At 36.0% G+C, this 26,709-nt stretch overlaps 3 protein-coding genes across 4 annotated transcripts; all 3 read left to right on the plus strand.

The window, feature by feature from the left end:
• The first annotated feature begins 4,490 nt into the window (after nt 1-4,490).
• Nucleotides 4,491-12,198, plus strand: LOC128620818 (T-cell surface protein tactile-like). Its single transcript, XM_053646137.1, has 9 exons — nt 4,491-4,669; nt 4,859-5,209; nt 7,096-7,214; nt 7,344-7,491; nt 7,608-7,723; nt 8,603-8,759; nt 9,437-9,931; nt 10,325-10,427; nt 10,515-12,198. The coding sequence occupies exons 1-9, from the start codon at nt 4,561-4,563 to the stop codon at nt 10,609-10,611; spliced, it is 1,695 nt and encodes a 564-aa protein (XP_053502112.1). The 5' UTR covers nt 4,491-4,560; the 3' UTR covers nt 10,612-12,198.
• Nucleotides 12,199-16,288: 4,090 nt separating this feature from the next.
• LOC128620768 (uncharacterized) lies at nt 16,289-21,851 on the plus strand. Of its 2 annotated transcripts, none has more exons than XM_053646035.1 (6): nt 16,289-16,548; nt 17,140-17,268; nt 17,513-17,555; nt 17,747-17,814; nt 18,312-18,382; nt 20,657-21,851. In XM_053646035.1, exons 1-6 carry the CDS (start codon nt 16,539-16,541, stop codon nt 20,954-20,956), a joined length of 621 nt encoding a protein of 206 aa, XP_053502010.1. In that variant the 5' UTR covers nt 16,289-16,538; the 3' UTR covers nt 20,957-21,851. The 2 variants fall into 2 exon arrangements, with proteins under 2 accessions (XP_053502010.1, XP_053502011.1); XM_053646036.1 differs by having other exon boundaries at nt 17,140-17,253.
• A 551-nt stretch (nt 21,852-22,402) lies between these two features.
• Nucleotides 22,403-24,989, plus strand: timm10b (translocase of inner mitochondrial membrane 10 homolog B (yeast)). Its single transcript, XM_053646037.1, has 3 exons — nt 22,403-22,634; nt 22,729-22,824; nt 23,245-24,989. Exons 1-3 carry the CDS (start codon nt 22,602-22,604, stop codon nt 23,680-23,682), a joined length of 567 nt encoding a protein of 188 aa, XP_053502012.1. The 5' UTR covers nt 22,403-22,601; the 3' UTR covers nt 23,683-24,989.
• The last annotated feature ends 1,720 nt before the right edge of the window (nt 24,990-26,709 follow it).

Here is a 26,709-nt window from a genome sequence, read left to right on the forward strand (position 1 = left end):
TAATAACTATAGTGAGATATAGATTTTTTTTATATTATATTATATTATATTATATTATATATATATATATATATATATATATATATATATATATATATATATATATATATATATAAACATTTTTCACTATAAGAATAGAAATAAAAAAAAAGAGCTCACCTTGCATAGCATGCCTTGAAGAAATCTGGATTATCTCTCAGGATAATGTCCTCTTAATGCTAGGGTTTGTGGTCTTGGGGGCAAGTAAAAACAGGTAACTAAATGTTAGCATGTATCCCACTTCCAGTACTGATGCTAAATCAACTGTGCAAAAAGTCCATAATGGGGGAGGGAGGGTGGGGAAAGATCTTACGCATTGTAGCGAGGTACTTTACGTACTGGTTTTTGGGCACCAGACAGTCTAAATAACCGTCAATTATAATTTGGACATCACTCAGCGGAAAAAACAGTAGGCTACTCAAAATTCTCAAAAAAGATTATTATTTCCAGTTCATGCAATAAATGTAAGAAAATACAGATCTTTCATAGCAACCGAAATAACCAAAATAAAAAAAGTCCCCAAACGTGGGATTAATACACAAAACATAGAGGAAATAATCCTCTATTCATAAAAGAAAAATTGCACACACAAAAGGCGGTTTAAAAAAAAAAAAAAAAAAAAGTTCAATTTAAAAGTTCAATTTAATAGCAGTAGTCCTTCAATGGCGGTGATTTAGGCATACGGGGGAGTTCGTGAACTTGAAAGCATGGGAAACCGGCTGTCAGATTCCGCTTAACACTCGGAGTTCTTTACTTACAGTAACATCCAACGATTTAAACATACTGGTTCTCCACAAAAGTATTAAAAGAAATTATCTCAAACCCTTGATGTGCCTCCAAACCCTCAAAGCTCGTTGATTCACCTTAGCAGAATATTCCCGAAGTGTTCGCCAGCCTCCTGAATCAATATCCACAGTAAGAGCATTTGCCTGGTCCCTGGCAAACGCACACCCACAGTTCCGCCATTTCCACCTGGCTCTCATTTCCACGTCAAGCTTCCTCTCACCTAGTCACCTGTTCTTTTTATTGCTGCCAAAAAGCACACCCTTCCCTTCATCTTTTTTTTTTTCTTCTTCTGTTCCGTTAAGAAAGAAAACTCAGCATAATTCTTAGGCTGAGTTTACTTCGGTAGTTTTTTTATACTGATTTTTTTCTTTTTCCGTTGATTAAAACACCATGGAACGGAACGGACTCCGCCTTTGCGTCACTGTGCAGTTATCCGTTACAGCGTGGCCCTCAGCCGTGCTTCTGTAGCCCGACCCAAGATCCCCTCCACTCTGGTTCCATCCTCAAGCGATCCAGAATGGCCTCATGGGTGGAAAAAAATTCTGCTGCATCCATTATTAAGGTCTTGTGTTCTGTCACGTAATGGAGACAAAAGTGGATGCAAGTGCAGATGTGAATTTAATTAATACAAACAGTAGACTAAACACACAAACCATTCTGGGCAGAGAGAAATACAAGGACTAAGAAACTAGACAACATAAGATAAATACAAAACCTTGAGTGCGCTGCAAAAAAAGAAAAGAAAAAAGACTTCTATACAAGTGCTAATAAACCACAAACATGAATCAGGTGCAGACAGTCATGTGACTTGATGTGAGGTGCAATGACTGATGGGAATCATAGTCCAGGGCCTAATCCAGGACAACTATCTCTGACTTACAAATATAAAACTACTAAAAAATACTCAATTTTGAAGAATATTATTTTCATATATTATTATTACGTTAGCAGCTGCAGAATCCTGAAAGTTTAGGCTGCTGTGGCACCATCATCACCCCCACCGTGTCCTTCACGCAATTTCTACTGGGTCAGATGAAACAGATTTCATTAAATTGAACATTTTTTAAATAAAATAAGCTGTTATAAAAAAGAAAAAAGAAAAAAGTAAAGCCTTTAATGGCTCTTGTATTTCTATCTTGTATGTATGTATTAAGGAAACCAAACAGAGGCCTTTTCCCAAATTTGATTTCAGATTTAAGAAAAAAAAAGAAAATTGAATGAATGCAAAAGTAGTGGAGAAGGTGGTAATTGGCACAGTGTTAACTTTCGGGTTATTAGGGGAGGCACTCATCAGCATCATCATGATCATCATCATGAAATCTAACACAAAGACTAAATTTTTTAAAAATGCCTCTTTAAAAAATCATTATTATTAAATAATAAAAAATAAATATCTAAATACCTTACTGTACACACTCACAAAAATATAACATAAAAATGATTCCCCTGTTGACCAACATTGTGCATTTGATCAAGAACACTAAAATATGTAAAGGTGGGGACAACATTTTGATTTTGGAAAAACAAATGTCTCTTTGACTGAATACTTTTGAATACTTTATAGAAATGTTTCCTAAAGATGATCATATATGATTTGAAAGCCATAGATAAGAAGTGCTACCTAGCTAACATGAAGTAACTACAGAGTGTGAGCGAGCAAAAAAGCATTGGAAATGCACAACACATTGAACCATGAGGCGGATGGGCTACAACAGCAGAACACCACGTCAGGTTCCACTACTGTCAGCCAAGAACAGAAAGCTGTTGAAGTTGAAGACTGGAAAAACATAGCATGGCCTGATGAATCTCGAATTTGGTGCCAACAGCATGAATCCATGTACCCAACCTGCCTTGTGTCAAAAGTCCAGGCTGGTGGAGGTGGTGAAATGGTGTCAAGAATGCTTTCTTGGCACATTTTGGACCTGTTAATATCCATTAATCATCACTTGAATGCCACAGCTTATTTGAGTATTGTTGCTGACCAAGTACATCCCTTCATGGCCACTATTTACCCATCTTCATATCATTACTTCCAGCATGATAATGCACCATGTCTCTCAAAAGTCATCTCAAACTGGATTTGCGAGCATGACAATGAGTTCAATGTTCTTCAGTGACCTTCCAAGTCACTGGATCTGAATCCAAAAGAACACCTTTGGGATGTGGTAGAACGTGAGATTTGCAGCATAAAAATGTACCTATAAAATCTGCAGGCATTATGTGATGCAATCATGTCAACATGGACCAGAATCTCAAAGGAATTTCTCCACCATCTTGTAGAATCCATGCCATAAAGAATTGAGACTGTTTTGGGAGCAAAGGGAGGCCCTACCCAGTATTAGTAAGTGAGTATATATGTCAGCAATCCTCCATCTGACAATTATTGAATTATGTATTTAGCTGGATTGCACTGTTGTCAATTTGAAGATGACTAATGTTTGATATTTTCAAATCTCAGATTTATGTCTTTTAGACCTCCGCCAGCCCTTTCAGCCTTATATTTCCCTATTAACTCTTAGTTCTGTGCTATGTACGAGAAAGTGTGATTTACCACAGAGCGTTCAGGCGCGCCTGGAGGAGTCTAAATGAACACACACTGACACACTGCTGTTCACAGAGACTTCCTGTTTGTTTCGTCTAAGAACAGGAGTATTTATACATATTGATAACAGCATTGCTTAGTTTCTTCTTGTGCAGGTGCTGGACAGATTTAGACAAAACACACAGCACAATACGAAAATAAGTCCCCTCAAGGCACAGAAAATACATGTGTCAGCTATAATAAAGGTTGGCAGTTGATCAGCTTATTCAAAGAGGTAATTAAATGAACACATTCATCACAGGTATTTGATAGCACAGAGACACATAAACAGAAGGTATAACACAGTATTCCCTGTATATAAGGTGTCTTAATTGTCTTAATAGCAGTTCGTGATATAAGAGAGTACATGATATAAGAGAATTTCCTTTCAACTAACATCCCTGGAATTTGAACCAAATGTTATGACACAGGTTTTTCTTTAACTTTATTTTACTCTCTAGCTATAATTTTCAAATAATGTAACTTTTCTTTGTTTAATATTTACCTGTCTTTAAGCATTGAAAACTGCAGAATGGAATATACTACAAATAAATGCAAATAAAACATTTTTGCATTGTTTTAAATTTTTTGGCCAAACAAGATTTCAGGTTTCAAAATATAGTGAGGATGTCGATGTAGGCCTTTTTTTCATTCACTGGAAAAACACATTTTCGGTTTCTGTCTTTCTGTGTGTGTGTGTGTGTGTGCGCGCGCGCGTGTGTGTCTTTTCACCTGCATGATCGTTGAAGCTGCTTTATTTTTTCACACAGCACTTCAACAGGAAACCAAAATGAAACTAGGAAGAGCAGTGCTTCAAAGAAAACCTCATCATCAAATCCAAAATGAAGACTCAAGTTTTAAAAATGCCTCTTTTAAAAAAAAATTAATAATAAATATGTAAATACCTTACTGTACACTGTATTCCTTTCTTAGATATGAAAAGTCTATATTTTTAAAAATGATCATTTAAAAATTAATAATCAAGTAATTCATTCGGTGCATTACACATATACATTTAAAATATTATTTACATATTCAAGATTTCACAGTGTAAATCATTGATGCCGTTTGTGTGAGGAACAAGGATGTGTGCAGATGCAGATAGACTTGTTCCTGTCTCTTCAGTGGTATAGTCTACAGCCACTTCCTGTGCAATGCGTCATTTCTTTTCTTTCTCCAAATCTAACTGTTGTCTCGCAGTCATGGCTTCTGTTATGACAAATAAAGCTACCAGCCTTCTGATTTTTATAAGCATTCTTCAAGGTAAGCATGACTTGATTTATTCACAAGCCTAATACATTCATATTGAAAGACATTTAGAAACCTCTGGAGTGTTGTATAAGACACAGCTGTGAAATTCAATCAAATATGCTTTAACATTTAAAAAATCTCCAAGACATACGTATAACAACCTGTACATCGCTGATTAATGTTATGTCAACTAATCAACAGGAACTCAGAGTGTCTTCATAGAACACAAAACAGAGGTAAATGTGGCAGTTGGACAGAACATCAGTCTGCCGTGCATCATGTCCAAGGAGCATCCAACAATCATCCAGTTACAATGGCACAAAGAGGGAGAAAAGGGAGAGCAAAAATTAGTGGTGTTTAATCCTTCCTATTCTGTTCTTTACTATGCGAATCATAAATTGGAGCTGGTGAACGAAACAAACACCACTGAGTTGCGAGGCTCCATCTTGCTTTTGCAGGAGGTTACAGAGAAGGATAGTGGAAACTATGTTTGCGATATCGCCTCATTTCCTGCTGGCAGCATCAAAACAGTCACAAAAGTCCAAGTTAAAGGTAAATTCTTAATGGAATTAATTAGGGGTGGAAAAAGTACAATGCTGTGAAAAAGTATTTGCCTTCATCCTGTTTTCTTCTCATACTAAATTGTTTCAGAAATTAAAACTAAATCTAAGATAAAACAAAGCCAAGGTGAGACAGGGTCTGATAGGGTCTGGGGAAAAAGTATTTGCTCCTATCCTGATTTCTTCTGTTTTTGTGTATATCTCATACTAAATTGTTTCAGAAATCAAAACAAAATTGAAGATAAAACAAAGGCAACTTGAGTAAACACAAAATGCAGTTTTTAAATGATAATGTCATTTGTTGAATCAAAAATGTTATCCAATACTAACTGGGCCTGTGTGAAAAAGTGTTTGCTTCATAATTTCACAAATCTATGAAGCTGCATTCATAATGGGATTTAACTCAACTAGACACAACCAGGCCTGATTACTGAAACCCTGTTCAGTCAAATCAACACTTAGATAGATCTTTTTCGAGAGCAGGAAGTTGGTTAAAAGATCTTACCCAGAAACACACTATGCCAAAATTTAAAGAAATTCCAGAAATTATGAAAAAGAAGATTATTGAAATACATCAGTCTGGGAAAGGTTACAAAGCTATTTCAAAGGCTCTGAGACTCCAAAGAACCACAGTGAGAGCCATTATCTCCAAATGGAAAAAACTCAGTTCTGTACTGAACCTTCCCAGACGTGGCCAACCTTCCAAATTTCCTTCAAGAGCACAGCAACTACTCATCCAGAAAGTCACAAAAGAGCCAAGGACAACATCAAAGGACCTACAGCCCTCTCTTGCATCAATAAAGGTCACCGTACATGATTCCACTATCAGAAAGACACTGGACTCTGCTAACCAAGAAGAACATTAAGGCTCGTCTTAATTTTGCCAAAATATACCTTGATGGTCCTCAAACCTTTTGGGAGAATGTTCTGTGGATTGATTAGTCGAAAGTGGAACTCTTTGGAAGACATCTGGCATAAACCATAACACAGAATTCCACAAAAAGAACATCATACCTACAGCCAAGCATGGTGGTGGAAATGTGATGGTGTGGGGATGCTTTGCTGCTTCAGGGCCTGAGCAACTTGCAATAATTGAGGGAAACATGAATTCTGCTCTCTACCAGAAAATCCTATAGGAGAATGTCCGGTCTTCAGTCCGTAAATTGAAACTCAAGCCAAACTGGATTATGCAGCAAGACAATGATCCAAAGCATAGGAGTAAGTCCTAGTCCTAGAAGTAAGTGAAAGACTGATCTCCAGTTATCGGAGACGTTTGGTTGCAGTTATTGCTGCTAAAGGTGGCACAACCAGATTTTAAGTTTAAGGGGGCAATTAGTTGTTCACATGGGTGATAGCTGTTGGATAACTTTTTTTGCTTCAATAAAATAATAATAATAATAATAATAATAATAATAAACAACTGTATTGTGTTTACTCAGGTTGCCTTTGTTTTATGTTGTATTTCATTTGAAGATCTAAAACTATTTAATATAAGATATTCACAAAAACATAAGAAATCAGGATACTTTTTCACAGCATTGTATGTAAGATTCACAGAACCATAACTGTACAAGAAAATATATTTTCACAGTATATGCTTATAACTTTCTATAAAGAATGTACGCTATCAAATATACAAGTATAGCTTAATGATAATGGTATACCTATTCCAGATTTCTTTGTCATGATATACAACCATACAGGTATATAATTACTGTATATCTTTAGACTCACTCAGAAATATTTTCCTTCTTTTTCATTTACACATAGCAAGCTTTAGTAGTAATAGAGTTACAAAGTTGAAAAATAATAATTTATTTGCTGATACATTATGATTAAATGTTTTCATCTGAACACAAATGAATATTTGTGTCCTAGTGCCAGAGGTTTCAATGAAGATCACGTCCCCCGAGAGGACTGTAATAGAAGGGGACACAGTGAACATCATATGTGCCAGTGATCCTCCACCTGACAAGTACATGTTATTATTCTCACGGGTGAGTCAAAAACATACAGCAGTGAGGTTTTCCACTGTGTGCTCAGTCACAAGCCACTCATCTTCTTCTGCATGACATCACTTTGTCCCTCATTACCATTTTATCATTTTGATTTGCTCCTCCCTGCAGAGTCAATCAATTATGGAAAGTCAGGATGGAAAATTCACAATTCAGAACATTACTCGGCACATCAGTGACCTGATATGTCAGCCCATCTGGAACTCATCAAACCAACACTTACAAAGCCTCAATGCAACTATGTACCTGACTGTAGACTGTGAGTCTCCAACTTTATCAATAACCTACATTTTTTATACTTCACATGCATTGTGAATTAAGATAGATGAAAGTGAACATATTATTCAAAAACATGATTCTTGCTCTGCCAAACAGTTCTTGACAATATAGAGTGTAATTCCGAGAGCCGGATACAAGTTGAGACTGGGACAAATCTGACAATTACCTGTGACGCGATGTCTTCCAAGTCCTTGCATTTTGTCTGGATGAAGGTAATTCACAATCTGAACTAAATATCAGAAAGACAAACTTGTAATAAAAATGTAGATTTATGTTATCACTACCCAAGATTATTTACACTCTGTTTGGCAGGGCTGAAAAGTATTATTCTGACAAACGTCTAATATATTTGCGTATTTTTTAAATTAAAAACATGTCCTCTTACTTAATTGTATTTCCAAGATTTATTTGATTACTTCTTATACTTTTTATTAATTTAGACCTTCAAAGTATTCATTACAAATCATGAAGGTCTCTACTTCTCTCATCCAGCCAATGATTTTAGGCTAACTATAAGTCAAGGGGGCTTAGTTTAACATTCAATCATTTCATTCAAGTATAGAAAAAAATATCAAGATTTGTGCCAATTCATCATCAGCAGTGACCTTCTCATGCTACACAAGCTATTTAATTGTGTCTTTGTACATCTGAAGCTGGATAAGCCACTGCACTTGAGGATCAGCACCCCTGGCCCTACCACACTAAAATGTTTTAATATGTTCAAGTAACATTTCCTTTTCTTTCTTTTTTTTTACCTTTTAAACTTTTTTAAATACTTGAGTATATTTAAAAGTAGCAACATTTGTTTTTACTTGAGTAAATTTTTGCTTGGGATACTGCCACTTTTACTTGAGTAAGATGTTGACACATTGTTGTATCTATACATTTATTTAAGTATAATGATTATATATAGAGAGAAAGAGAAATATAGATATTTTAGTTCCTGTTTCTGGATCTCCATATCTTACTTGCACTCATGCCTGTGAACACATACCCTTCTTCCTGACAATGCCATATACATATATGCCTAATACATAGGCATACATATACATAAATACATATATGCCTATAATGTTTCCCTTTTCCTACAGGACAACATTACAGTGTCCTCCAATGCCAGTATAAACCTGTGGTCAGTGAGTCCTGAGCACAATGGGATTTACACCCTGATTGTTCACACTGCAAATCATAGTCGTCTACACAGACAGAAGGATTTTACAGTTACTGTGATGAACAGCACACACACAGGTGAGTGTGTCAAAATGACTGCATAAATCTGTGATGAGGTAAAGCACTCTGATAAGGCTGCATGTCTAAATGGTTGATGTTTGCTGAGTTTGCTGCTTTCTTTTAGCTCACTTCCTGTCATGGCTAGGTGGTCTGCTGTGTTCTTAGTATTCAACACACCACAGCTCAAAATGTGGTTTCCTTTAAGGACAAAATGGACAGTGTATTACAGATATGGTATAACGAAGTGAAAATATCTGTGTTTAACTGACATCTTTGTAAGCTTGTTCAGGAAATTGGAGGATGACCAAAATAATTAAAAATGTTTTAGATAATTTATCTCAGTCTCTAATTTGAATGTCAAAAAGAAGCATTACTATTTGCATACAGTTAAAGTAATGTGATTGGTTTTAATTAGGGACAGCCTTTGAATAAACTCACACACACACACACACACACACACGCACGCACGCACGCACGCACGCACGCATAATTTTTTTTTTCATGTTTTTTTTCATGACTTTTCATGGGTTTTTTCATGGCTGTTGATTTTAAATTTATATTGATTTTTCATTTGTGTAGATTTCCATTTTTAATATTGTTCCCCCGGGCCATGTGGTTCTTTTTGTTTTAAACAGTGGTCAATAACACCCTTTGTGTTTAACACACAATATGTATCTATGTCTGTCCATCTAAAGAACATCTGATCAGCACCATGATTATGGAAACAACACCACAGACAACTATGACAACAGCACACATCAGCACAACTATGACAACAGCACACATCAGCACAACTATGACAACAGCACAAAGCAGCACAACTATGACAACAGCACAACCTAACGTTACAATGCCGACATCACAACCACACCATACCACTGACGCCACATCTACTGAGGAAGTTATGAATATCAGCACCTCAGCTCCATCTACTGGAAACATCACCATGGTGAATGTAAACATCACAACACCACACACGGGTGTAAAGAGCTCAGCCACCACCTTCACACACACCTCAAGTGAGGGTAGGACACTGTCTGAGATTTGCTGTACATCCAGCCCAGGATCTACCAGCAGAGAAATCACCTCTGTACACCCAGATACCAGTACAATCATCCTTACATCGGCTTCCATAAACAAGGCCACTGTGAGAATAAGCAATGTCTTAACAACTATAATTACAAGAAAAGGTAGGGTGATGCAAGAAATCTCTCCTATTTATTACATGGTTTAGTTTAACACTATGTGCTCTACTTTAATATTGAGATATTAATTTAGATATAGACAATGTCAAACCAAGCACTACACTGTATATTGCATTAAATGCCTAAGGTTAGTTCTGCTAACCAAAAATGTGATTTTTTTTGCAAGTCAATACTTCAGACATTTATCACTTTGTCCAAGTAGAAAAGAACACCTAAAATGAAGCCTCCCAGTTTTGAAATGCTGTGAAATGCTAACAATATCATGTCAAACAGCTTAGTAACTACATAAAAGGATGTCACCAAATGCATGATCACAGGGTATGAAGAAAGAGATCAGAACTCTTATCCTTTATTTACCTCATTATCTCTTTGTTGCAGATGTAAGTACCACTAAGTCACATGGGGTGTTTGTTATCATTCCTGTTTTCCTCGTGTTGGTTGTGATTGGGTTTCTTTACCGGCAGTACCTGATTCAGAAAAGGTGAGCAACATGTTAGAATGTCCAAGTGTCATGTGTGTCACCTTTCTGTCTGCTAACCTCTTTTTTCTTTTTGTCTTTCTTTCTCAGGCTGGATATGCCACCCCCATTCAAGCCTCCTCCTCCACCAGTGAAGTACACATCAGCAAGAAATCATGATATACCTGTTACTGACATTTTAGTATGATGATTTCATGCATAAAAACAGAGCCTTTTATACTAACCATGTGTTTTTTATGTGGAGATTTCCACTGTGCACCTTAAGTTTTTGATTTATTTTGATATTCTGTGTCTGCCGGTAATATAATTAAATACATTAAAGCTATTCCTTATTTTGTAAGCAGGAACCATATTCCACACCCTTTCACCACCTGTCTTGGTCTTGGTATAATGTGATACAAAAAATTTTAATATAAATAAATTACAGTTTATTTCCAGGGATGTCCCTTGATATGCCTGATTTTTCTATAAGGCTGTAATAACAAGGCCAAAAATCACATTTCTAGTTAAATTGTTAAAGGTTTAGCATCAAATTCATAAGAAGTGGGTTATAGTCCATCCATCCATCTTCTACCGCTTACTCCTTTTCAGGGTCACGGGGAACCTGGAGCCTATCCCAGGGAGCATCGGGCACAAGGCAGGGTACACCCTGGACAGGGTGCCAATCCATTGCAGGGCACAATCACATACACTCTCACACAAGAGGGTTATAGTGTGGAAGTTATTTCAATTTGTGAGCAGATACTGTGGCAAGTTAGACTCTTTACCTTTGAATGCTTTTGAATGTAATTTGATATTTTAAAAGCAAAAATCCTAATTTGAATTGTTCTTTCCTATTCTATGTATTCTATATACTTGTTCTGTGAGTTTCCTGAATGTTATTATGAAAGTAATTTTCAGGTGCCAGATGCACTGCTCATGGCAATTCTTTTTGGATTACTGAGGATATCGGACACTACAAATGTGCTAGAAATTCCATATGAAAAAATTCAACACTTCAAATTGCTATTATTTGATATATCACTCCTGCTTTTATTTTATGGTAACTTATAGGCCTGCTGTATATGAACTAGTGGTACAATTTACCGTAAAATTTTGATATTTGGTATTTTTTTTAAATTATCAGCATCAGCTGATAAATCTTCCCCTTCGGCTGATATTTGACAAGTCAGACTTTTGACACCATATTATGGAAGTATTTTGCGGACAATATTCAAAAGCAATAACACATAAATTGTGACATAATTCAAATGAAAATGCAAATCGTGTATTACTGTTTGCATTTTCATTTACACGAACGTACAGTGTCTGCCAAATTTCCCCCCAAAAAATGTAGCAATAAAAACTACTTGTTTTTTTACAGCATTTTGCTGTAGTTGCTAAGACTATAACTGGGTTATTTGTGGCACAATAATGTTTATATAATTATTATTTATACGTGTAATCACATTTACAAATGTTAGATATCCTGAGAAGTAGATGATTATAATCTTGGTAGAATGTTACCAAGTTGCCCAGGTCATGCAATTTTTAGACGGTCCCTTAATGGCTTTATTACTATAAAGCACTGGTGAGCTGCGTTTCTGAGAGATTAGCTTCAGGGGGATTTAACGGGAGAAAAATGTAAAATGTATTCAATTGTACTTGGTTCTCGTTCCACTCCAGAGTAAGACAATACACATTTTGTCCTATCTGTGTGTTTATTATTTGAGAAACAGAAGAGAGAATCTCGAATGTGCAGTGAATCCCCGGTGACTGTAAGCCAGTAGTGATGTGTCGTTCATGAATGATTCGTTCATTTTGAACAACGTGTCGTCTTAGAGTGTGATTCGTTTCCGTATAGGTAGACAGAGAGAGAGAGAGAATTTAATTATATTTTGCTGAAATGAACGACATGACTCGAAAAAAGATTCGTTCATTTTGCTGAACGAGATTCAAAGATCCGTCAATAAAATGATCCGAACTTCCCATCACTACAAGCCAGTCTAAAATGCGGTCTACGGTGAGTGACGTCACCTCCAATTACAAACACTCCCCATAGTATACTCCCACCCCCGACACTGATTGGCAGGTTTCTGTGCAAGGCATGGGAAATGGAAATGCAAAGGGATTTGCTGTTCCTTTTGAACATTGGCAGGCTCCATACGCCATACTTGAGGAAATGAAATAGCAAATGGGGTAATTGCTATTGCTATTTCAATATGACAGGATCGTAACGCGTAGCACACGGGAAACGCAATGGGAAATAAACTTCGCGTTTCCATTTAAAATTTGGCAGACACTGTACATTCGTGTAAATGAAAATGCAAAGGGTAATACACGATTTGCATTTTCCTTTGAATTATGTCACAGTTTTGAATTATGTCACAATTTATGCGTCCACAAATAGGAAATGCAATTGCAAATACAGTATGCAATTGCTTTTGAATATTGTCCGCAAAATACTTCCATACCGTATAGTGCATAAATGCGTTCTTCCTTATTTTATGCGTGGAATTTGCATGTTCTCCCTGTGTTGCGGGGGTTTTCTCTGGATACTCCAGTTTCCTCCTCCAGTTCAAAAACATGCATGGTAGGCTGATTGGCATGTCCAAAGTGTTCGTAGTATGTGAATGGGTGTGTGAATGTGTATGTGAGTGTGCCCTGTGATGGATTGGTACCCCATCCAGGGTGTACCCCGCCTTGTGCCCGATGCTCCCTGGGATAGGCTCCAGGTGCCCTGTGACCCAGAAGGATAAGTGGTATAGAAGATGGATGGATGGTCAGATTTGTTCATTAAATTAATTAGGGGGCCAAACACTGAAGATGTGTAGGCACCCTATTGTTATTCTACATTTTCTTATTATTATTGGAGGACCAAACACTGAACCTGCATAGGCACCCTATTGTTATTCTACCTTTTCCTATTCTTCTTCTTCCACTTCTTCTTCTTCTCGCTAGAGTGTCTATGGCAGTCCATAGAACTGTCTGGTGAAAAGTTATAAAATTTGGCACACTGATTGGGGAGGATCTAAGGAACATTCTGACCAAATTTGGAGTGCCGCCAATGCTCTAGCTCCACCATCAGGTCAAATTTTGAGAATGGACCTGTCTATTTAAAAGATGTGTGTATTAGAGGTGTGCACTGGAACTGAGATCCTGCAGCTCCGTTGATGAGGGAACAGCTTGGCACTATACACTAATCAAAATCTTTTATTAGGAATACCGGTACACCTGCTCATTCATGCAAAGATACCTCAGATTCCTGTTCTTGGGTGACAGGAGTGGAAGCTCATGTGGTCTCTTGCTGTTGTAGCCCATACACCTCAAGGTCAGACATGCGGCGTGTTCTGAGATGCTTTTCTGCTCACCACAGTTGCATAGGTATTTTTTTTTTTTAATTTTTTTTTTTTACCGTAACCTTCCTATCAGCTCAAACTAACTTGGCCATTCTCCTCCTGACTTCTCTCATAAACAAGTTGTTTCCACCCACAGAACTGCCAGTTACTGGATTTGTTTGTTTGTTTCTTGTGCCATTCTTTGTAAACTCTGGAGACCTTTTCATGTGAAAATTCCAGGAGATCAACAGTTTCTAAAATACTCAGCCTGTCTGGCACCAATAACAATGCCACAGTCAATTTCAGTGATGTGAAAATGTGATCACTGAGATCACATTTTTCCACCATTCTGATGTTTGATGTGAATAGTAACTGAAGCGCTTGATCTGTATCTGCATGATTTTTTTGCACTGGTTGATTAGATAATTGGATGAATGATCAGGTGTACAAATGTATGTATTAAAGTGGCTGGTGAATGTATGTATCCCATTAAAAGCCTGTTGTTGGAATTGAAAAGAGCAGTGCATATGCACAAACCTACAAATACAAGGGAGCTTGAAATGTTTTGATTGGAGGAATGGTCCACAATCCCACTACTTGTGTTAATCAGCCATGTTAGTCAGTGCAGTTAGAGACTTAGTGCTGTTAATCACCTGAGGAGAGCCGTTGACAAATAATAATTGTGGTTGTGCTAATATTTATTGAGTGTTTTGTGTGTGTTGTTTGGGTTGTCATTTTGAATGTCTAAGTGACTCAACCTATAACACTATATACTGATCTGAAGGTCTTTGAGTGTCCCACAAAACCTTCAATATTATAACAATCATACAGGACATAACAGAAAACATACAGAAGCAGCCCTTACCTATCTGATCACAGATAGGTCACATGTAGCCAGGTCAGATGTACTGCTAGATCTTCAAAATTACATGGGTGACTGAAACCTTTGATACTTTAATTCTCAAACACAGAGAACGGCCTTTGTATAAACAGCCTACCAAAGGACCCATCACCAATGCTGACACTTAAAACCTCAGGTCACACCTCAGATATGCAGAGATGACGGGAAAACTAACCAAGCAAACCACATCAGATATAAAGAATTGACCAACAGGAACACCTTCCTTTTATTGCAAAACACTTCTGAAATCTTAAAGACTTCACTACATGTAATCACCATGAATAAAGAAATATGTCATTTAAATTTTCATTGCCAAGTATTAAAAACATCTTAAAATATTAGCAAGAATATGCTCATGTTTATGTGAACCAGATTATATCAACTGAGGTGAAAGTATTTGGTAATGATCTGCATGATCATAACTAAGTCAACTAAGTATTTAACCTGTTTATTCATCCTTATTTCAAATATATATATATATATATATATATATATATATATATATATATATATATATATATATATATATATATGTATATGTGAGTGTGTGTGTATGTGTGTGTGCTTACACTGGCCAAACTTAATTGTTAGTGATTATATTGTGCAAGTACTTTGTGCTTGTGGTTCAGTACTCAAAGAACAGATATGAGTTTACCCAGAAGGACGTTTCCTGCTCTGTGGTCGGAAATGGAAAATTGAAAAAAATGAATCTCACATACTCCACAAAGTACACACATCCTGCAAACTCTTTAACAACTAGCAACAAGGAATGAACAGATAATTATATGTTATTAATATTCACTGTTGCACTTATGCATGTTAGTAGTTAGACGCAAATGCGCATCATTTGCTCAGGAATAGCCACCTCATGCTGGCTTGGTTTCTGTACATTTCTGTTATTCATTATGCGATGCCGCATGGGCACTCCAAAAAGAAACAACAACAGCCTTCAGTATTCCATTTGGCTTAAGATACAATCCATGACCACAGAGCACAGTTCTGTAGCTAATGCACTCAGTTTGTTCAAATCAGTACAACTCAAATATAAATGTAATCAAATCAGTACAACGCAAATTGGCTTGTAATGATTTGTTTATTTGCTTGTTTCCTTTTACACGTTATACAAAATGGCAACATTTTTATTGCCTAATTCTGTTCCAAATAATTGGAGCAGAAAAGTAGCGTTACTTCCAAACAAGACTAAGTGCAAGAGATTAAGTACAGCAGACATTGTGCTAAATATAACATTTATAAAAGTTATACTGTGGCAGTGCAGATGACAAGAAGCAACATAAAGTGAGGGGCAATATAATAATCCACTATGAATGAACATTTGCTGTTTCAAATAGATAAATGTATATGGTTTATGTTAGCTTAATCAACTTTAACTTTCTGATAATAATACAATTATCATTACTGTATGTTGCTTAATCTAGAAATCTGTTTCACAATTCATCTGATCTTTAATTGTAAAAAGTTCCAATAACATCCACATTTAGACTGTTAGGCTTTCTGGAGAATAGTTCAAGGTGTAAGATCAATAAATGGAACAGAGAAAAGTCATCAAACAAGTATAAAAGAAGATAATTAATTTGGCAAAACATTGACAAAATAAATCCCTTGAATGATAAGGACCTCTTGAATTTTCTACATGAAATTAAAAAGTGCTAAATTTGTTGTAGTGACGTTCATTACACTAAGAAAGACTTACCGTGTCTTTGCGTGACGTGAACATTTGCAGTGAATTAAGTATCCGCCACATTTCCTGTTTGTAACCGAAAAAGACACAAGCCAGTAAAAATAGAAGCAGATATGGTGCACCTCACGAAGAACACACATAGTAGACACAGCTAAAGCTGCACTGCCAACGGACAGTTGAGGATCAGAAGATCCACGATGGCACACGGTAAGCTACAATTATTACTTCTGTTGTGCCATAAGTACACTCAGTCTAAAACATTCTTACATGTAAATGTGTTTTCCAAATTGATGGACCGATATATATATATCTCTACACTGAGCAGTACTTTTTGAAGTTTTAAAGCATTTCAAATTAATACATTTTTAAGAAAGACACAAAACATATAACCTTAACAAAACTAGTGTCTCATAGAGTTGAAGAAAGCGTGGCCTATTACTTGTATCATTATTTACATACGTTAGACATTATTTCTAAATACATCGATACACGATATACCGGTATCGTTAATTTCGCATAGCAAGTTTATTTCTTTTTTTTTTTGTTTTGTTTTTATTCATTATTATTATTTAAAAGAAACATTATTCCACACAACACAAAAGTTGTTATCTTTTCAATTTCAGTTATGTGGTCAAAATAAAACTGTGAAAGTTGTTTGTAATAATGATGGCAAAACTGTATTGAAGGAATATCAGTGTCTGCTTTTCATTAACTGTGATTACTTGATTGCATTATTAACAAATGTCATAATTGCCCATAACAAATTATATCTAATGTTTCCTTTTTTATTTTATTTAGGTGACTGCACGGGACCCTATGTGGGTCTGTCACTAACGTCTATAGCACTGTTAATGTCTGTATGTTTAAACATAGTTCTCTATTCACTGAGAAGAAAAGATAGACAGAACAGAGGTACATTAAACATCGGTTAGTTTATTTAATCAGTTGGTAACCAGTTTGTGCATATTAAACATATAATAAAGAATATATCGCTGTAGATTCAGTATTACACTTATAATGCTGTTATAATGTTGTGTATTAGTTTATTATACTTATACAATTACACTGTAAAGTAAATTAATATGTATATTATATGTATAATGATATTACACTAAAGTATATTAGTGTTATACATATTACCTTTGGATAATATTGAACTTTTTTTTAATAGATGTTGGTGTGCCGTTGTACCAAGATTCTTTTCATAGTGACAGGTAGGGATATCTAAGTGCTTTTGTGTATTTATTTATTTATTTACTTACTTACATTTTTATTTAGTTGATTCCTTGCTTGCTTACTTACTTCCATAAGTTGTGCTATGGGCTTTAACACGACACGGGCCTCTTTAACATGACACAAGCCATGTATTGCATTAAATGCATTTTGTTTCTTAATAATCACATAGGTTTGAGGAGGACGAACGGCAAAATCAAGAGAATCCTATATATGGAAACATCTTTGTAGATGGTGGAGGTGAGCCTTTAATCGCTTATACATCACTAACATTGTGTGTATATCTATATCTATGTATGTATGTATGTATGTATCTATCTATCTATCTATCTATCTATCTAGATAGATAGATAGATAGATAGATAGATAGATAGATAGAGTTTTACTATTGGCAGGTTTTGACAATTGGGAAAAACTAAACTCTTGTAGTGCTATTCGTGACCGTTGTATAGTCCATAACGCAACCGTCCTAGCTACAAAAAGAAATACATAATAATAAATAAAACACAACTGTAAAAAGTCAAGAAGTCAAAACTTCAGTTTTGATTGCAATTTTTTAAGTCATATAAATGAATTCTTTGAAATATAATTTTATATGCACATACGTTTTTTTAAATAGGTAGCTATGCTATGCAGTACAATAAACAGTACATATTGTACTATAAAAATATACTGTCTCACTACAACCATTTTACAAAAATATGTACTTTAATAATTACTTTTGCATTTTTTTTCAGGATCCTTGACAATGCCTGAATATAGGGACTATGATCAAATGACAAAAAAAGGTGCAAGACAAGATGAAAAGGTACAGTCCACTCATGTGCTACTGATGTGTGCTTGATTAACTCATTCATTATTATAAAACTACCAAAAATCCGCTAATAAATGCTTCAACATAACCAAATGAAATGCATTTTTACATTCTGAAGGAAAGCCGTAAATAAAAGGCTCAAACGTTCAAAAGGTTTGAAAATGGGAACAGTGTCACCATTGCTGATACTTTTTGAAGCCAGAGCTGATGTTTTGGAACAGATGTTATCATATAAAAGTAAAAAAAAGTCACAGTTTCTTAGTACACATTGTTAATTTGATAACCAGGTAACTATTTTGAGCAGGCCAGCCCACGCATTTAAAAGCAGCCACATGCACAGAAATACTGTGGTACTTACTTTCACACAACAACTGTGGTATTGCGCTGTTAGACCACCGTGCGTCAATAAGTTAGACTCTAAAATAAGCTGACAGGTTGAGAACAGGAAACCGTGTAAGACTAAAAACTGACCAAGGTATCTCATAGTAACATCCAGTGTACATTTCACGACAGCTTAAAATGTTTTAAAAGTTTGTTGATGTTAAACAAAAGTACTTCATTAGAAGGAGGAGATATCTATTTCAATAGCAGCCTAGTGGAAATTTAATGACTCCAAAAGATGTAAATGAATCAAAAAATTATTTGTAACTACAGATTTACAGTTGGGTCAAAAAGTCTGAGACCACATTGAAAATCTGAGATTCTTTTTAAAAACTGGAGATAAACAGGAAGTTAAAAAAAAAATAATAAATTCTAAAATAAAAATTAAAAAAAGGAAATGTGCAACATTTTCACTATTCAGTGTTCAAGGTGTTGCACAATTCCTAGGTCACTATCTAAATTTAAGCAAATTTGTGATATTGAACATGTTAACTGCAAAGGTAACTGTACAAATGGTCAGATTCTCTGTGAGTTTCATCCCTTCTATAGAGGCACGTATTCAGATGACACTCAGATGAATTTGATCTACAATGGATCATAAAGTTTTGCATAAGCTTGTGGAGTAAATGCCAGCTTGAGTATATGCTGTCATTAAAGCAAAACGGGGACAAACCAAATACTAAGAAACTCTGACATTCATGTAAATATATATATATATTTTATGTAAATATTTTTAAGATTGAACTTTTTACTCAAGTTGCTGCTGATAATATAATTTGAAATGAAAACCTTTTCTATTTTCACTGGAGGTCTCAGACTTTTGGACCCCACTGTATACAGAATTTAGTACGATACTCTTCATGGATGCACACAATAGTTTACTTTTTAATGAGTTACCTTTATAAAGTAATATCATCTTTAAGAAAACGTCACAAAGCTGAATGTAAAACAAACCAACAAATAACCTAAAATAAATCAACGACCTCCAAATTTTAAATGTTTTCCAATTTAGCACTTAGATTTTGAAATTTGATTTAACATTTCAGGATATAGATCTATAGATGGGTGATGAATTTAAAGTAAAAAAAAAAAAAAACATAAAATGTTACAACAAGCTGCCAAAACAGCTTCTACACAACAATTCAACACAAGCCTCTGGAACTGTACTGGAGAAATGAATACTGTTCTTACAAAAGATTTTCCCTCAAATGGTGTGTTAATGATGGTAATGAAGTGCGCTGTCTAACGTCAGTCCAAAATCTCCTAAGGTTGCTCAATTGGGTTGTGATCTGGTAACTACTGTATGAAGGCCATAGTATATAACTAACATCATTTTAATATTAATTTAATACTTACACCATTGAATGAGCCCTCGTGTCCTGTGGATGGGGACATTGTCAACCTGAAGGAGACCACTCCCTTCAGGATAGAAATTTTTCACCATAAAACAAAGGTGATCAGTCAGAATTACTTTGTATTCATTTACGTTGCTCGTTCACTCTAAGGGGACAAGTGGACCCAAACTATGCCAGAATAAATAAATAAACGACCCCCACCTTTTTATCTGTTTATGTCACCCATCTGTACATCACAGTGCTGTGACCACTATCATTTTTTCAGATTAATAATCTACAGTATAAAGTATTAGTTAAGAATACAGCTGACAAACTCTCTCTCTTTTTTTATTTTTTATCTTTTAATGATCCAATATTGACTGAATTAACATGGTCTCTATGTTGGTCTGATAAAACCAGTTTGATCAAATAGTATAAATCTTTCATAAGTTATAGACAGACCCTGATAATAGACTCGGCCCTGTGGACAGTTCTGAGGTTTAGTTATTGAATGGAATGTAGATTAATTAAAACAACATTTCCCTCCTCCTAGTCTGACCCAGAAGATGTTTCTTATGCATCCTTGGATCTAAAACTTGTTCAGAAACGTAAGAAAAAGAAGAGATACCAGGAGAAACAGAATCAGATGCATAAGGTCCAGACTCATCCTCCTCCTGTGGCACAGATGAGGCGCACGGAGATGGGAGAAGACTGTGATGTCGCCCTGCCTTCACGAAGCAGCAGCCTCATTGTGTCCCGCAGCAGCATCTACCTCAACAGCCATCAAGTAGCACTGGAGACAGAGGAGCTACAGAGGGAGAGAGAGACAGAATGGCAAAGCAGTCATGTCTGAGAGATGATGATGAAATTGCATGCCAACATTGATAACAGTCTTTGCCAATCAGAACCAAGTCATGATCAAGGCAGCTAAAGACCAAAGCAAATGTAAAAGTTCTTAAGTGCAAAGTTATCCATCTTAAATTCAGAATTACAAAGTCAGCTAAATTTGACAATTGACAATTCATAATAATTATTTATTTTACCTCATATATTTTTTTTAAATTAGTGGTTAAAGCAGGTGAAGACAAATATTGCTGCCTATAAGTGAGAATTATGAACTTTCATGCTTCTGAAGGTAGTTTGAACTCTGTAATCAGATTGCACAATATTGTGCAGCAGCAGGCAACAGGAGGATATTGAGCAACATTGATGACGTATGTTGTGGAAAACACCTTTAAAAAGTTTTCCATAAAGAACCTGATAGCAAAAAATGCAAAATAATTTTTCTATGTCAATGGAAAAAATGTTGTGTCTAATCAGGTCTGAGCTAAATTGGAAATAGGGCATTAGAATAAAAACAGCTTCAAAGACACATGTAAAGAGTTATTTATAATAGGTCATATCTATTTTTACATTTAATCACTGTGCAAGCTTGTCTATGCACATTGGAAATTCCTGCTTTGTTTATGATGATAAGTGATACAACTTTAATTATATCTGAAAGTTAACTTAAATAAAACATATTTAGTTTTTCCCACTACAGCTGACATTGATGATGCATTTGCAAACCAACAATTATTATAAAGTACACAAACCATATAGAATTAAATCATTAGCATATGCAGGTCAGACTTACTCCATTGTTAAAGGAAAAGCTTCCATAATTAAAGTGAACCTGTTTATCATAATGATCCTGATTTTGAAATTTAGATCTTTATTCATAGAATGCAAGACATGTACATGCATAATCAGTGATGAAAGATGTGATAAATTCTTTCAGTTCTTTCTTTTTTATTATTATTAAAATGTGTGTCACCTGAAACAACTGGTATATATTTTTAAAACAAAAAAAAACAAAAAAAAAACACACACAAACAAACAAAAAAAAAAAACATAATAAATGGTCCAAGCCCCATATATTAAGTTTTTAATGGTCTTAAAAACAAATCATTGGTCATAATATTAGCAAAAATTAAACAAATGCACTCCTGAGACCTCCTATGCCACCATTTGCTCGTTTACTTTTGCTGCAGTGAACTGTTTAGGGGAAAGCTAGAAACAGGGAAAGTCACTTCTATAGTCATCTTGTACACAGAGGTAAAATCATGATAATGATTAAAATGTTTGATGTACAATTCAAACTAACACATTGTTTACAAAATTAAAATAAAGTAAAAATTAAATAAATACATAAGATAAAATAAAATAAACGTAAATGACTTTATTTATCGTTGTAAGGCCTATAATATTTGTAAGCCAATAGCCAAGCTTAACATTCATTTTATGAATGACTTCCGGGGTTCCGCCGCCACGACAATGACGTTGCTGCTGTTCTGGTCACGTGACACCAACATGGCTGCGCGCATGTGAAAGTCATGCTACACTTCATCGGAATTACTATTCATGGATTTTAAATCACCATTTATAAGGAACCGGTATCGAGTAAGCTACTATTAGCGTCTGCAGATATTTTAACTTATATACACACTGTAGCGTATATGGTTATGGACCCCGACGGACAACTACGGAATGTAAGTAAACGTAATACTTCCTTCATCTGATGTAGACGTAACCCGAAGGTGTACTGCTGATTGATGTTTTATTTTCTACATTTGGGCTTTCTAGCTTCGCGACTTCCTCTTGGTTTATAATCGAATGACCGAAATTTGCTTCCAGCGATGCACGAACAATTTCAACTACAGAAATCTCACAATGGATGAAGTAAGTCAAGCATGTATTGTTAGAACCAGTTTCAAATCAATAAACTGCACTGTGCACAGTTCCATAAACTGTATAATGGTATAATATTGCTTAATAAGGCCGGTGTTATAATCACTTTTAACGATTTGTGCTACCTACAACTATAGGTAGCATATTTTGACATGACCAGTAAATGCCTCCAGCATTAAAATCAATGAAGAAACATGAGTGTATGGACATGTTAAAGTTAAGTGTGCATGCGCCGAACCCCTTGGTATGACCTCTCGATCGGTTTTTAGATCACCGAACAGTTATTGTGGTATAATCACAAAGAACATGGTTTGATGGCATTAAGACATGCAATTTTAATGAAATACATATGCAGAAAAGTGACTGGTTGTTGTGTTTTTTGTTTTTGTTTTGTTTTTTTGACTGCTTCAGGAGCATTGTGTGGACAGCTGTGCTGGCAAACTAATCCGTTCCAACCATCGCCTCATGGGCACATATGTAAAGTTGATGCCAGCTATGGTCCAACGCCGAATGGAGGAGATGGAAAGCAAAGCTGCAGAAGCCGTAAAGGCAGCCGAAGCAGTAGGCCCAGTGGAGCGTCTCGTTGGAGGTTTAAATTCATCAGATGCCCCATCCACCCTCATAACATCTACTCTTGCCACACCTTCACCAGATGTGCCGACACCCACATATGCTGCAGAACAGGCAGAGATGGTAGCTACCCATGGCATAATTCAATCTGTACCATCACCGTCTACAAATGAGGCATTGGTTTCACCCGTAACATTCCCAGTTGTTACAGAAAGTGCACACACACATTCAGCTGAGTCCCCAGTATTAGTCCCATCCCATCCAAGCAATCATCCTTAGAAGTGACCTCTTCACTTTTAGAGGGACTTAAGGTATCTACCTCTCCTGACTCCCTCTCAAGTGCTATGACAGGCATCCCTTTAAGAAATGAAGATGTAAACCATATTGGTGTAGTGAACAGCAGCATGTCACCACCAGCCCCAGCACATCAGTCTACTAGGGGAGAAGGACCACCATCTTAATGGTGGATTATTAATAAACAGGGACACGTTTCATTGCTCAGAACTGTTATCCGGAAGCATGAACCGAGTAGAATAATGAGTATGAAAACTACTTGAAGGTGAAAAAGTGTGACTTTCATTAATACTGTCTTGAGAGACATGGATATTTCCAATTCCTAATGATAGCAGGCACAGTGGTAACAAAATATGTCATTGTTTGGATGCTGGTGTTTTTCGGTTCACTTCTGATGTTGGGAAGTATATGTGACCATGTGGCTGAGAAGGCATGCAACCAGAAAAAAATTATGTGTAATGGTGTTTAGAATGGTGGAAAAACTTCACATTTTAACAAAAAATAAAATATGTAATTATGAAAAGGGTATTTGGAAGTATTTTTGAATATGCGTGGAATATGATATAATTTCAGGTTGTTATTACACTCTTACGTTATTGTATTATATTTTCTGAATAACTGTATTTTGAATTAGTCTTAGGGTTTTCTCTAAATTTCTCTCACTTGAGATGTGCTACTGGGACCACACCTTTCATAGTAGTATTTTATTTATTTAATTCATACTCACAATGAATGTGTTACATAATAAGGTACTGTACTGCAAGGTGATAAAATTCTTTAAAGATACAATCACTGATACAAGTATGTTCCCTTTCACTCTCAGACTGCACAAGTGCCCTGTTAGATATTGTGTATAATAATCATATTTTATAATGGCTCTGGGTAGTTAAAGAATTAATGCCTGGGGTGCAGTCATGAGCCTTGCACAACTATTATCCAATATCTGATAGAGAAATTTGGTTCAGTCTCAATAAACAGGAATATACACCAATCAGCCGTAACACTAAAACTACCTGCCTAATATTATGTAGTTCCCCCTTGTGCCACCAAAACAGCTCTGATTTGTCGAGGCATGGACGCCACAAAACCTCTGAAGGTGTGCTGTGGCATCTGGCACCAACACTTTGGCAGCAGATCCTTTAATTCTTGTAAGTTGCGAGGTGGGTCTCCATGCATCTGACTTGTTTATCCAGCACATCCCACAGATGCTCGATTGGATTGTGATCTGGGGAATTTGGGGACCAAGTCAATACCTTGAACTCTTTGTCATTTTCCTCAATCCATTCCTGAACAATTTTCACTGTGTGGCAGGGTGCATTATCCTGCTGAAAGAGTCTACTGCTATTAGGGAATACCGTTGCCATGAAGCAGTGTACTTGGTTTTCAACAGTGTTTAGGTAGGTGGTATGTGTCAAAGTAACATACACATGAATGCCAGGACCCAAAGTTTCCCAGTAGAACATTACATTCCCAGAGCATCACACTGCCTCCACTGGCTTGCCTTCTTCCCAAAGTACATCCTGGTGCCATCTCTTCCCCAGGTAAGCAACACACATGCATCCACCTGTCTACATGATGTAAAAGAAAACATGATTCATCAGACCAGGGCACCTTCTTCCATCGCTCCATGGTCCAGTTCTGATGCTCACTGATGCCCATTGTAGGAGCTTTTGGTGGTGTACAGGTGTCAGCATGGGCACTCTGGCTGGTTTGCAACTACACAGCACCACATGCAGCAAGCTGCAATGTACTGTGTGTTCTGACACCTTTCTATCATAGCCAGCATTAACTTTATTCAGAAATTTGTGCTGTAATGGATCTTCTGTGGGATCGAACCAGACGGACTAGCCTTTGCTCCCCATGTGCATCACTCAGCGTTGGGTTGCTATGACCCTGTTGCTAGTTCACCGGTTGTCCTTCCTTGGACTACTTTTTGTAGGTACTAATCACTGCATACCAGGAAAACCCCACAAGACCTGCCATTTTGGAGATGCCCTGACCAGTTGTCTAGCCATTACAGTTTGGCCCTTGTCAAAGTTGCTCAGATCCTTATACTTGCCCATTTTTCCTGTTTCCAGCACATCAACTTTGAGAACTGACTGTTCACTTGCTGCCTAATATATCCCACCCCTTGACAGGTGCCATTGTAATGAGATAATCAATGTTATTCATGTCACCTGTCAGTGGTTTTAATGTTCTGGCTGATTGGTGTAACTTGTAGGCTAGGTCAGCTTGGGTTTCAAGAGTTATATTGCTCTTGGACAACCACATCTGCTGCCCTATGGATATTTCTCCACAGGGTTAGGGTTAGGGTTAACCCTAACCCAAAGGTAGTAAAAGTCCTGAAATTCTTTACACAGTAAAAAGTGCAATTACTCACCTTAATAAATACTCTGGTAAAAGTTGAAGCATATCTTTAACATTTTCACTCAAGTTAAAGGAGAATAGTATAAATGCTTAAATTTACTAAAAGTATGAAAGTAAAAGTATAAGAATGACAAAATCTGACTCAAGCCAATAAATTTTAGTCACTGTTGATAAATTTGTACCTTCATTAATAACAGTGCAAGTTACAACAAATATATTACAGTGATTCGTATTAGATCTCATTCTTTCTGTCATGTCGATTAAAGTTTAGATTTGTTAAAAAATTTAAAAGAACCTATATGACTTTACAAATATATGACTATATAGATTATGTAGTAAGTAGAAAGTAAGAGATTTTTCTTTTGAAATGTGTAAGTGTAGAAATGTGTAGAAATGTAGAACATGTAGAAATGTACAATTAGGTGAGTGTAAAACTCAAGAAAAATACTTTAGGACTTATGTACAGTAACAAAGTAATTTTTGTTGTAGACTACAGTTAAAACGAGAAGCAAACGCCACTGCCATGTCCAGTGCTTATGACACAGTATGGAAACAGGCAGTAATTATGGATTTAAGCACAAATTAATACTACCTTATTTTAACCTTAATTAACTTTAATTTTAAAATAGGAACAAGTTTGTACCT

This window comes from Ictalurus furcatus, chromosome 16 (genome assembly GCF_023375685.1).
Source record: "Ictalurus furcatus strain D&B chromosome 16, Billie_1.0, whole genome shotgun sequence".
Taxonomy (NCBI): Eukaryota; Metazoa; Chordata; class Actinopteri; order Siluriformes; family Ictaluridae; genus Ictalurus; species Ictalurus furcatus.

What these genes read in the sequence shown, in the direction of transcription:
- LOC128620818 (XM_053646137.1), top strand. Translation starts at nt 4,561, where the DNA reads ATGCGTCATTTCTTTTCTTTCTCCAAATCTAACTGTTGTCTCGCAGTC. An exon ending in TATGTACCTGACTGTAGACT is followed by an intron (nt 7,492 to 7,607) that starts GTGAGTCTCCAA and finishes TCTGCCAAACAG; the next exon opens with TTCTTGACAATATAGAGTGT. An exon ending in TGCATTTTGTCTGGATGAAG is followed by an intron (nt 7,724 to 8,602) that starts GTAATTCACAAT and finishes CTTTTCCTACAG; the next exon opens with GACAACATTACAGTGTCCTC.
- LOC128620768 (XM_053646035.1), top strand. An exon ending in CAGAGGTACATTAAACATCG is followed by an intron (nt 17,269 to 17,512) that starts GTTAGTTTATTT and finishes TTTTTTTAATAG; the next exon opens with ATGTTGGTGTGCCGTTGTAC. An exon ending in GTGCAAGACAAGATGAAAAG is followed by an intron (nt 18,383 to 20,656) that starts GTACAGTCCACT and finishes CCCTCCTCCTAG; the next exon opens with TCTGACCCAGAAGATGTTTC.
- timm10b (XM_053646037.1), top strand. Translation starts at nt 22,602, where the DNA reads ATGGTTATGGACCCCGACGGACAACTACGGAAT. An exon ending in CCGACGGACAACTACGGAAT is followed by an intron (nt 22,635 to 22,728) that starts GTAAGTAAACGT and finishes TGGGCTTTCTAG; the next exon opens with CTTCGCGACTTCCTCTTGGT. An exon ending in GAAATCTCACAATGGATGAA is followed by an intron (nt 22,825 to 23,244) that starts GTAAGTCAAGCA and finishes TGACTGCTTCAG; the next exon opens with GAGCATTGTGTGGACAGCTG.